A 12065-nucleotide genomic window follows, 5' to 3' on the forward strand; every position below is an offset into this window, starting at 1 on the left:
ATCTTGTCAATTTAATTATCTATATATAGTCCTCGATATTTCATTCCTCAGATCACATTCTTTTCCTTCTCAACTATCGTTCTTGAGTTTTTCTTTCTCTCTATTTTTTTTTTTGTTTCTTATAAAGATTTTCTAAACTTATTTTTCATACATGGGTTACACCTGAAATGAACGCTGATTACTCCAATATGCTGTTGAGCAATCCTATTGGCATAGAGGAATTAGCTGTTTTCATTGATTGGGCTATCATCTGAAAGTCTTTTTACACCAAGACTGTCTAATATGCAGGAAAATAATGAAGTTTTGGACTTCGTTATGCTGCGTTTCTGCTTCTCAAAGCAATGTTATTCAATGGCTAGCTAATTTTTTTCTTTGTTACTTGTGCCTTTTTTTGGGGGGTGGGGTGGATATGTTTGGTTGCATTGATGGTAATGCAAATTGGCAATGTTAAATGTCGGTCTTCAACTTTATAAATGATCCTTTTCAGTTCAATGTGTATATTGTAGAGGCTTTGAACTTGACAATTCAAAGTTTCAGCATAGTAGTTTCTTATTTCCTTACTTATGGAAAGGAAAAGAAGAAGATAGCTTTTTGTTCTGTTTCCTTATATATTAATTTTGGAGAGTGAAAATTAAGCTTTATAGGCTTTATTCGAGCATTACTTGCGCCAACGCTACACCACAATAGGTTTACGTCTGTTCAACTGCTATGTTTATTGCAATTAAAATCTCAGTCGATATTCAATTTTCCTAGAACTATCGATAGTCTCAGTTCTTTCTTTTGGTTGTGTAATGATGGTGGTCAGGCCAACTTGTGCATTGCTCAACTAATCCAGCGTCAGCGGGTACCTGCTATCTCCCACCTTTTACTTTCCTCCTTTCAAATCATGTAATCTGCCTCATAGTTTTCATTGGAAAAAAAAATGAAATGTTCAGGCTCTTGAGTGCTTTGGCTCGTTTTGGAGTTCTCTGATTCGTGGCCGTGGTTGAATGGCGGGAAAGGTTTGAAATGGATGTCTTTAGCCTAAGTGAAGAGGATCCTCCCTACCCTAAGGTTAGAGTGTTCAAGTCACCAAGGGAGCAAAGTGGGAAAGGACCACTTTTGATTCTTGAGCAGAGAGTTTGGGGGCGATGGAGGATACGGTATTAAAAGAAAGAAAGAAAGTCAAGTGTGATTTAATAATTATCTCTCATTCCGAATAGACGCAAGTAGTACGACCTGATTTTGGTGCTTGGGCCAGCTTTGCTAGGAAGTGCACATAGGAATATTAATTTTTTTCCTTTATTGTTCTTATGATTTGTAGTCTCGCTGTGTGGTAACACTGGTGTCCCCCTCCCCCCAACCAAAACACACACACACACACAAAAAAAAAAAAAAAGATCAAAAAAAAAAAAATCATAAATATTATTTTCTTTTTGTGTCGAGACACTTGTGTGTATGTTCATAGATATATTGTTTATATCTAAATACTTCCAAGTTTGTGATTAGCATAAGTAGCTAGTGCCGAAGTTGCTGTAAACATGGCCGAACTTGATCCCATGGCACTTTTCCTATAAGATGTCAGTGAAAATGTTTATGCTGGTTCATATGTTTCTGTTATTCGTTGACTTAGATAACACATCTGTACGTGCAGCTATGCCCCGTTTGTGCTAAACGGGTTGGGACGAATTTGGTTGGCCATGTTACGCAGCAACATGGAAATATCCTGAAGGTATCCTTCTGGTGCTTTTTCATTGTTTGCTTAACTGGGATTTGAATGTGAAGCCTTTTCTGTGTTCGGAAGCTCTTGCTTGAACTATAAGGCGTCATTCATCTGTTTTATTTTAGTGCTAGACTCCATGTTGTAGTTATTACGTTTCATTGACTGTGTAACAGGTTCAGCGCAAGAGACGATTTCGAAGGGGTGGACCGAATTCAACTCTTTCTATTATAAGAAAAGAGCTGAGAGAAGGAAGTCTACAATCCATTCTCAGGGGATCGTCGCACTTGGTTTCTTCCGCCACTACAGATGCTGATCCATTGTTATCTTCCTTCATTAACAGCTCAGCATCGGTCGATGAACCTTCTGAAGTTCAACCTCTGTCTTCTGCTTTAGCTGCAGCATGCTCAACACATGAAAGCACTGTCGAGAACTTGTCTGACAGGTAGCAGTTTGTTGCACTTCGTTCGATTTCTTTTCTTTTGTTTCTTCATAGTTCATTGGATTACTTTTTCTCAATGTTCTCGTAATGTTTAATTGCATGTTTAGTTCCTTCTTTTTATGGCTAAGTTGCACATAAGCTTTCAATTTCCTTGTCGTATTTGGAACATATTTTTACTACTAAATGGAAAGTCAATTTTTAAGCTGACAAATTTCGATGTCATTTGGGACAAAAGTATATATCCCTTTTGTGTTGTAATTATCATTTTTCATTTTACATGCTACAGTTTTCATTTTTCAGTAGTCGTAAAAACTCCTATCGGAGACTTGCCAATGTTTAGAGAAGATATTAGTCTTGAGTTTTGTGTTCAATCATTGAATAGCTTGCTAATAGAATTGACGATGTATAGACACTGCATTAGTGATAAGTGCCGTGCTTAGCAGATTCATAGGTCAATAACTTGTTGGATTTGAAATCGAACTGTTTCAATTCATGTGTCCTCATTTCTCTTCTTAATCTGTTTCAAAAGAATGCCTTGTCCCTGTATCTTACTTGTGCCATGTTAAGCCGAGGGTCTATTGGAAACAGCCTCTCTACTTCACAAAGGTTACGGGTAAGGTCTGTGTACACCTCTTGTGGGTCTATATTATAGGTATGTTGTTGTTGTTACACACATCTTTAGATTGAGAACTCAAGATTCAAAAATCTTCCTTTCTTAAACTCCGTCTCTGTCAGTCATACTAAGACGGATTAAACAAATCGAACGGAGTACATGTCATGCCTTATAGGGAAGATCCAGGTTCATACTTTAGGCACAACTTGTTCTTATACGACTTTTATGTGTATCAACTTTTTTCCCTCGGGTCCTTTTCCGATTCACCTATGTCTGACATTATTGATTTCGATGTTACTTTGGACAGAAATATTCAGCCATCTCCACTATCTGAGAAAGACCAAGTAGAGAAGGCAAAGAAATGTGAGTTTGTGCAGGGGCTTCTACTATCCACTTTTCTTGAAGATGACGACGACGACAACTTCTAATCGTTATTATGTAACTTGCAATGTAGCTCTGTGAAAGAAAGAGATGTTACAAAATCTGTAGTAGTTATTAGTGCCAATTGGAACTTGGTAGAGTCCTACTGTATTTAGCTCTATATATGTATGTTAAGTAATCAAGACAGGTGCTTTCCAACTTTTGGAATCATACAATATATTTCTAATTTAATCGTTTAAAGACGCAGTTGTGACTGACATATCCGAAAAGGTAAGAATATCACATAAATTGAGACCGTGGCGCTTCTATTGGCCCAGACTCGAGCCTTGGGATAGAGAGCATTTTCCCCTAAAATAGGCGTAGTAAAGGCTCCAAAGTGAATATCAGACACTATACGTCTCTAATTCTTGACAGTTAACCAAATTACTATTGTAATATTAACTTGAAATCGTCGTACAAATTCATAAACATCAAATCCTAAATCTGACACCGCTTCAGATCTACCAAGTCTAATCACACTACTGCTTTTACAATGCAGTTGTGTAGACAAGTCAATAGTTGTCTTCCAACATATGATATGCAGACTATTTGTGATGCCAATCACAAACATTTCTGATATTACTACCTATATGGAGTTAGTGTCATTCATTGACATCTAATGTAGTAAATATAAATCGCGTAATGTCATTCGATCAGAGCATCAGACTTAACCGCCATATCGTTCTTTTAACAATTCTGGAGGCTGTTCTTCCATGATTCCAGAACCAGTTGTTGACAAGTACTCGCGTATTGTAGTTCTGCGGTTGCCAAGGAAGGTGTGATCAAGAAAGTTATCGTAGGCTATGTCACCAAGATTTTGAGCTGCCAGAACACTACAAAACCACGATGTTTAATCAGGTACGAAATCCAAATGATCACAGGACTCAGAGATGTGAGGAAACGAATTTGGAACCAGAATGTGGCTTGCAGTAATTAGTAATCGATGGGACTAACCAATGGCGAAGATAGACACGGCAAGGGAATATATCATCTCTCCAAATCTTGTCAATGTTATACCGTCCATATCGCTGGAAGAAGATGTCTTTATCACCTAATGATAACATAAAAGATATGTAACTGTAAAATACACAGAGTGACACAGAAGATAAGAGAGAAAATACAAAGAAAAACAAGAGAATGAATCATCAATTCTTTTGTTCTTGGGTGAAGCTTTTCCCATTTTCTTAATTGTTAGTGTTTACTGTTCTCTATCTTGAGCCGGGGTCTATCAGAAACAGCCTCTCTACTTCTTCGGAAGTAGCGGTATGGACTGCGAACATCTTACCCTCCCCAGACCCCACTTTGGGGGAATACACTGAGTTTGTTGTTGTTGTAGTTGTTGTTGTTAATTGTTAGTGTTTTGGTGTTAGAAAGATATCTCTTAGGTACACTCTCTACCATATCCTTTCGTTCCACAAGCTGCGGAAACAGCCACAAATGCAGGGTAAGGCTGTGAACAATAGGCCCTTGTGGTCCGGCCCTTCCCGGGACCCCACACATAGGGGGAGCTTTTGCACCGGGCTGTCCTTTTAAAAGAATGAAGATAAAACTCAAACTAACAAGCACTACAATAAGAAAGTTCAACCTATATAAGTATATAACCACAAATTCAAGTGAATCAGTATACTATTTTGAATTTTCTTGATATTAATATACATGACATGTTTTATTATCTCTATAGGGAAGTATGCAAACTAAACTAGTAAAGAAGTTACGACTAATAAACGACACACAAGTACCCTATGTCTTGCATGCTTATGTTGAAGAATAAATTAGTTTCGTTGTTAACTTTGGACATCTTTGTAAGTGATATACTACTTACTACCTTTCCTAGTGGTAGGAAAATTACCTTTGCACCTATTTTTCAGATACTCCTCATCACTATAACGAGCACAAATTATCTGCATTAAGACATAATACAAAGAATAGGATCAGTAAGACAAACTATTGGTTCACAAGAGGTACAAATGGTCAAGCAGTCTCGGGGTGCTTACTGCTGGATTGGTGTAAAACAATCCATTTAAAGTTTCTGGGATTACCTAAACACAGAAAAGTTACTGATATCAGTTACTTGAATTGAAGTTACATTTTGTTTATAGTTAGAGAAAGAAGGATTATCGAAGGTCTCACAGCTAAAAACCGAAATTCATGCTCCCTTTCAATAAATGCTGGAATCTGGCCTTTACAGAGGAGATGTTAGAGATCAGAAGTAATCACGTCAAGATCTCAATGGATAATTACAAGCAATTACCTCAGATCTCTGAATTTCAAAGATAGTAACTATAAGAGTTTCCCCTTCACAGGGCTCCACACTCAAGCTTGATATTTCCTGGAAATTTAGAACCAATTCATGCAATAGAAGTCGATCATTAGCAAATTTCTACAGTCTGTCTACGAGTAATTCTAAAAGCAGCAATAGTTTATGCACAAAGATAGTTTTCATGATATCTCAAATGCACAATAACCTCTTTCATTTCAGAGAGGTCTTATAATATTTTCAACAAAATGACAACCAGGGATTGAAACTTCACAACTTAAACAGAGTTAGGCAGATCATTCTTTTTTTGATAAGTAAACATAAAGTTTGAACCAACTTGCCATCAATGCCTGCTATCACGTCAATACAAGTATCGGTTACTCTATCCACTCACTCTTGTTGCTGATACTTAGATAGATAGGAAGAAATCACTTAACTCTTTTTGCCTATACTAGGACCTGAACGGTAATATCACAGAGTCCACAAAGCTAATACAATTCTCTCCGATCCCATAAAAATGATTATAGCAGCTACTGTTCTCTAATTTCCTGTCTGTTTCGCCTTTTTACGCCGGAAACAATCTACTCGTAAGTAGTTATGTGTGAAGCCATCAAAAGGTATTAACTTTTACAGATATTTTTGGTTAAGCAACTTTGTTTTGATTTCAGTTTTCTTTCTACTTTCTAGTATCCAATTAATATATCTAAGAGTCAAGCATGACAGAGCCATCTTTCCCTTTGTTTCTTTTATTCTCTGCACCTTCTTAGCAAACTAAATAATATTAAAGATTGCATTTTTAGTGAATGTAAGGCACCTTGGTTTCAGGTTTAGCTATGCCACGCTCGAAGAAGATAGGCGCCACATGAGCAAACACTCTCCGAAATCCACTCAATTTCGCCACTCTGAAGTTGATCAAATCTGGAAATGTACTACGAGCACTCCTCTCTGTTCTACCAACAACAACACAATATCAAAATGCCATAGAGACAGATTATAGCAAAACTCGATTAGTCACACCTTGTTTCACACTTCCAAGGTTAATTTCACTAAGTACGAACTACGTTAAGAACCATTCCCTCAGTCCCAAAATACTTGTCATGTTTCGCTTATCGAGAGCCAATTCAACTAATATTCAGAGCTAAATTAGATTACATCAATTTAACATTTTAAAATTCAAACTTAAATATACAAAAGTTAAACCAAAAAAAAAAGGATAAATTACAACTGTTTTTATAAACACACACAAGTATACCGAAATATCCTCCAAAACTACACTTTTGTCTCGATTTATGTGACACAATTCAAACTTTGAGAGTCAAATACTTTAATTTTGACCGTAAATTCGGAGTAAATATTTGGAAACTAAGTAAAAAGCACCGTAATTCCAATTTATATGGCACAGTTCGAATATCTATAGTCAAACAATTAAATTTTGATCCTGAATTCGAGTTGCATATTTGAAAACTAAGTAAAAACTACATAATTCACAATAACTGACGATATAAAAAAAGTATGATCAAAAAGATTTGTTTGAACCTCGAAATTCGAAATGTATCACATAATATTCTCCAAAATTAAACTTCTGTCTCGATCTATGTGACATGGTTCAAATTTTGAGAGTCAAGCAATTTAATTTTGACCGTAAATTTGGACTGAATATTTGGAAACTAACTAAAAAGTACTGTAATTCTCAATTTATATGGCACAGTTCGAATGTACATAGTCAAACAGGTTAATTTTGACCGTGAATTCGAGCTAAATATTTGAAAACTAAACTAAGTAAAAAGTACGTAATACACAATAATTAAAGATATACTAAAAAAAGTTGGTAAAAAAAAACTTGTTTGAACCTCGAAATTCGAAATGTGTCAGATAAATTGAGTTAATTTTTGACCTGAGAGAAGAGAACCGAAGCCGCAAATGGTAATAAGTCCATCAGACGATACAATTCGATCAAAATCGAATTCATCATCAAGCTCCAACGGGAAATTCAGCTCATCGAAGGCATTAAAGGCGGCGGAGATGGCGGAAGGCATAGTGAATTTTGGCGGGAAAGAGTAATTCCGGCGAGGAAAATTGAAGCGGAGTGAAGGAGGAGTGGCGGAGGAGGGGACATAAGTAGGTCGTAAGCGCGTGGATATACTACGCGCGTGTGGCAGTAGTAATGGAGAGTGAGTGGTCATGTGTATCACGTGGATAATGTGAGAAAGATGATTGATCCTCTTCCCTTAAAAATGTGGCATAAATAGGTACTAGTATTATTTTAATACTCCCGCCGTCTCATTTTATGTATCGTCATTTGACTGGGTACGGAATTTAAGAAATAAGGGAAGACTTGATAATATTTATCAAATTATCCTTTATCAAGAAATGTGCTACTATCTTTTTTTTAATCAAGTGAGTCCAATAAGAGTAAAAGTGTAATTGTATTTTAAAATATTTACCAAATAAGAAAACATGACATTCTTTTTGGAACGAACTAAAAAGAAAATGATGACACATAAATGGGATGGAGGGAGTATCTTTTTATGACACTCGGACCGACATAAATAGGTATTATTTCAATATCTTTCTATGACATTTGGTCCGACATCGTTATGGGGTTCAAGGACATGCGAATTAAAATAATTAAAATATGTTGAGTTGCATATCGTAACGCATTGGTCTGACATTATTATGGAGTTCAAGGACATGCAAATTGAAATGATTAAAATATGTGGATTGCGTATTGTAACATGTTTAATTAATAGGAACAAAATAAAATAAACAATGAATATAAAGTCACAAGTAGGTATCATTTCGACATATCCTTCTATGACATTTGGTTTGACATTATTATGGAGTTCAAGGACATGCGAATTGAAATGATTAAATATGTTGAGTTGTGTATTATAACGTGTTTAATCAATGTGAACAGAATAAAAAAAAATAATCAATATATAAAGTCGCAAGTAGGTATCATTTCGACATCCTTCTATGACATTTGGCCCAACATTATTATGGAGTTCAAGGACATGCGAATTGAAATGATTAAAATATGTGGATTGTGTATTATAACGTGTTTAATTAATATGGACAGAATAAAAGAAACAATGAATATAAAGTCGCAGGTAGGTACTATTTCGACATCTTTCTATGACATTTGGTCTAACATCGTTATGGGGCTAAGAATATGCGGATTGAGATGATTAAAATACTGTAACGTGCTTAATTAATGTAAATAGTATAGGAGACACAATGAATATAAAGTCGCAAGTAGGTACTATTCTAACACCTTTCTATGACACCCGGACCGACATAAGTAGGTACTATTTCAACATCTTTCTATAACATTCAATTCAATGTCGTTACGGAGCTAAGAATATATGGGTTGAGATGATTAAAATACTATAACATGTTTAATTAATGTAAACAGAGTAGGAAAAATAATGAATATGAAGTCGTAAGTAGATACTATGTCAACATCTTTTTATGATACCCGGACCGATATATAGGTACTATTTCGACATCTTTCTATGACATTTGGTCTGACATCATTACAGGGCTAAAGATGTGCAGATTAAGACGATTAAAATACTGTAATGTGTTTAATTAATGTAAATGGAATATAGAGTCACAAGCACGTACTATTTCAACATCTTTCTATGACTCCCGGCCTGATATAATTAGGTAGTATTTCAAAATCTTTCTATGACATTTGGTTTGACATTGTTACGGGGCTCAAGGACATGTGAATTGAGATGATTAAAATGTGTTAGTTGTGTATGATAACGTGTTTAATTAAGGTGAACATAATAGAAGAAATAATGAATATAAAGTTGCAAGTAGGTACATGCAGATTGGCGTGACACACAAAATCGACATCATTACGGAATTCAAAGACATGTCGATTGATATGATTAAAATGTGTGACTCGTATATTGTAACGTGTTTAATTAATATGAACAGAATAGAAGAAACAATGAATATAAAATTACAGGTAGGTACTATTTCAACATATTTCTATGAAATCTGTTCGACATCGTCACGGGTTCAAGGACATACAGATTGAGATGATTAAAATCTATTAATTGTATATTATAATGTATTTAGTTAATGTGAACATAATTGAAGAAATAATAAATATAAAGTTGCAAGTAGGTACTATTTCAACATCTTTCTATGACACCCAAAATCAACATTGTTATGGGGCTCAAGGATATGTGGATTGAGATGATTAAAATATGTCAGTTGTATATTGTAATGTGTTTAATTAATATGAACAGAATAGAAGAAACAATGAATATAAAGTCGTAAATTGGTACTATTTCAACATTTTTTTATGACACCCGACACCGACATCGTCATGGGGTTTAAGGACATGCAGATTGATATGATTAAAATGCGTAAGTTATATATTGTAACGTGTTTTAATTAATGTGATCATAATAAAATAAATAATGAATATAATATCGTAAGTAGTACTATTTCAACATCTTTCTATGAAATTCGATCGACATCGTCACGGGGTTCAAGAACATGCCGATTGAGATGATTAAAATGTTTGAGTTGTACATTATAACGTGCTTAATTAATATGAAGAAAATAGAACAAATAATGAATACAAAGTCGTAAGTAGGTGGTACTATTTCAACATCTTTCTATGACACCTGACCTGAAATCATAAGTAAAATTACGACAACAACAACAATATGCCCAGTGTATTCCTGCAAAGTGGGGTCTAGGAAGGGTAGAGTGTACACAGTCCATACCACTACCTCAAAGAAAGTAGAGAGATTGTTTCTGATAGACCTATATTTCAGGATAAATAATAGTATAACAAACAAAAAAACATAAAAACAAACAACAAAATGGGATAACACACCGCTGGATAAAAAAGAAACAAGACACTCATAGAGTAATACCTATCTATCCGAAATCACAAATATTATCAAAACATCACGAACAAGAAAAACTACAAGACACGTGCATAACACTATGATTATAGGCGCAGCTACAAACAAAGCACTCCTCCCTACCAATATCACTAACCTTCTACCTTAATTTGTGTTCTCGACACATTTCTATTAAGGGCCATGTTCTCCGTAAGCTGTAACTGCTCCGTGTAATGCCTAATTACCTTTCTCCAATATTTTTTCGGTCTATCTCTACCTCGGCTAAAACCATCCATAGCCAGTCTCTCACACTGTTTGATAACGAAAAGAGCACGAAAGACACAAAAACTACACAAAACAGTCCACAAATTGAGAGCAACCCGAGGATCCCTTTGAGTGCTAGTTTCGGCCAACAACAACAATACAAGTATCATGAGTTTATAAGGTGTATAACATCAAAACAACAATAATACAACAAGAATAAGATGAATACAATGAACACAAGATTCGGATTCAACTAGAAAAAACGATTACAAGATACAAACATTAACACAATTGCAAGAAAGGTAAAGATAGATAGCGGGACATAGATTATTACAAAAATTAGGAACTAAAGAGTATATTAAACTCAAAACCCCTAATGAATGTAACAACAACAACACACTCTTACGGTAACCGCCAAGGAAATCAACTCACCTCAAGATCCACCGTTTCCAAGCAAAGAACCATATTGGCTTTTCCAAGCCCTAAAATACAATGGCTAATCCAAGCCCCAGCTAAGAACTACACTAAGGTGATCCACTCTCAAGAAAGAGGATTTTCAATGTCACATATTTTCATCATTAAATAACTAATAAGAGAAGACCTAAAATGTCCTATTTATAGTATATTACAAAAGGAGACAAAATGACTACACTACCCTTAATGATAGGGACGGCAATGGAGCACATTTTGGGCAAAGTGAAGTGACCAAAATGTCCTCAATGAAGATGACTCCAAAACCGTGAGCCATTAAGTGTCCAAAGACGTGAGTCCTCAAGTCTTCAATGCTCCAAGCAATCTTCCAATCATGGCCTTGATGTATGATATTGTCACGCCTCAAATCCTATTGGGGCGGACTGACACCTGTAACTGAGGAGACCCGGGAGAACCAGCTCATAACCTTATACTTTCCATACATACTTCTATGGCAACCCAAAATTTGGACAACATCATGTCACATATAAAAGGAAATAATCACCTGTATAAGCTCGAGCACACGTATATATGTATATATAATACTTGCCCGTTGGAGCCATCACGTCTATTAACAAAACACCACCTTGACTGTACATTAGGTCTACAAAGACTCTAGACAATACACAGAGTTTAACTAATGTCGGGACACACCCCGCCATATTACTAACTTCTATACAATACCAAAAGTGACTGGATATGACACGAAAAGCCCCGAAGCAAATTGGAGCTCACCAAAAGCAGCTGGCTATCCTGGCTCCTACTTGTACGGTGTATGAGCTGAGGTACCTGTGCCTGCAGCATGAAATGCAGGTCCCCCATCGGGGACGTCAGTACGAAATATGTACTGAGTATGTAAAGCTGTAGATAATCACATATGATATAGGAGCTCAATAGAAATCAGAAACAAGTGAATAAATCGTAATAGGAGTGGACCACACTTACTAGAACTTGTGACAACCTGTACATTGTATTTATTCAACCACTTTACCTTCGTTCTTATCATCTTTGTAATCATTACTGTA

General features: G+C 35.7%; 2 protein-coding genes across 3 annotated transcripts in view; one reads left to right on the forward strand and one right to left on the reverse strand.

The window, feature by feature from the left end:
* LOC107850666 (protein DEHYDRATION-INDUCED 19 homolog 4) overlaps positions 1 to 3375 on the forward strand; it is a 9321-nt gene extending 5946 nt beyond the window's left edge. Inside the window, exons 3-5 of one of the 2 annotated variants that reach the window (XM_016695359.2) lie at positions 1634 to 1711; positions 1876 to 2144; positions 3062 to 3375. In XM_016695359.2, coding sequence (XP_016550845.1) covers positions 1634 to 1711; positions 1876 to 2144; positions 3062 to 3182 — 468 coding nt within the window. In that variant the 3' untranslated portion in view covers positions 3183 to 3375. The remainder of the gene's footprint in view (positions 1 to 1633; positions 1712 to 1875; positions 2145 to 3061) is intronic. The other variant, XM_047401341.1, reaches the window with a different exon arrangement.
* Positions 3376 to 3549: 174 nt separating this feature from the next.
* LOC107850665 lies at positions 3550 to 7678 on the reverse strand. Its single transcript, XM_016695358.2, has 8 exons — positions 7326 to 7678; positions 6246 to 6376; positions 5426 to 5503; positions 5305 to 5349; positions 5169 to 5213; positions 5024 to 5075; positions 4129 to 4225; positions 3550 to 4007 (listed from the first exon to the last, which is right to left on the reverse strand). The coding sequence occupies exons 1-8, from the start codon at positions 7612 to 7614 to the stop codon at positions 3842 to 3844; spliced, it is 903 nt and encodes a 300-aa protein (XP_016550844.2). The 5' UTR covers positions 7615 to 7678; the 3' UTR covers positions 3550 to 3841.
* Between the last annotated feature and the right edge of the window lie 4387 nt (positions 7679 to 12065).

This window comes from Capsicum annuum, chromosome 12, assembly GCF_002878395.1.
Source record: "Capsicum annuum cultivar UCD-10X-F1 chromosome 12, UCD10Xv1.1, whole genome shotgun sequence".
Taxonomy (NCBI): domain Eukaryota; kingdom Viridiplantae; phylum Streptophyta; class Magnoliopsida; order Solanales; family Solanaceae; genus Capsicum; species Capsicum annuum.

Excerpts from the sequence above, each read along its gene's own strand:
- LOC107850665 (XM_016695358.2), bottom strand. The coding sequence starts at position 7,614 with ATGACCACTCACTCTCCATTACTACTGCCACACGCGCGTAGTATATCC. Across the intron at positions 5,214-5,304 it reads ATGAATTTCGGTTTTTAGCT|GTAATCCCAGAAACTTTAAA; the intron begins GTGAGACCTTCG and ends TTCTGTGTTTAG. Across the intron at positions 4,008-4,128 it reads CGTGTCTATCTTCGCCATTG|TGTTCTGGCAGCTCAAAATC; the intron begins GTTAGTCCCATC and ends GTGGTTTTGTAG.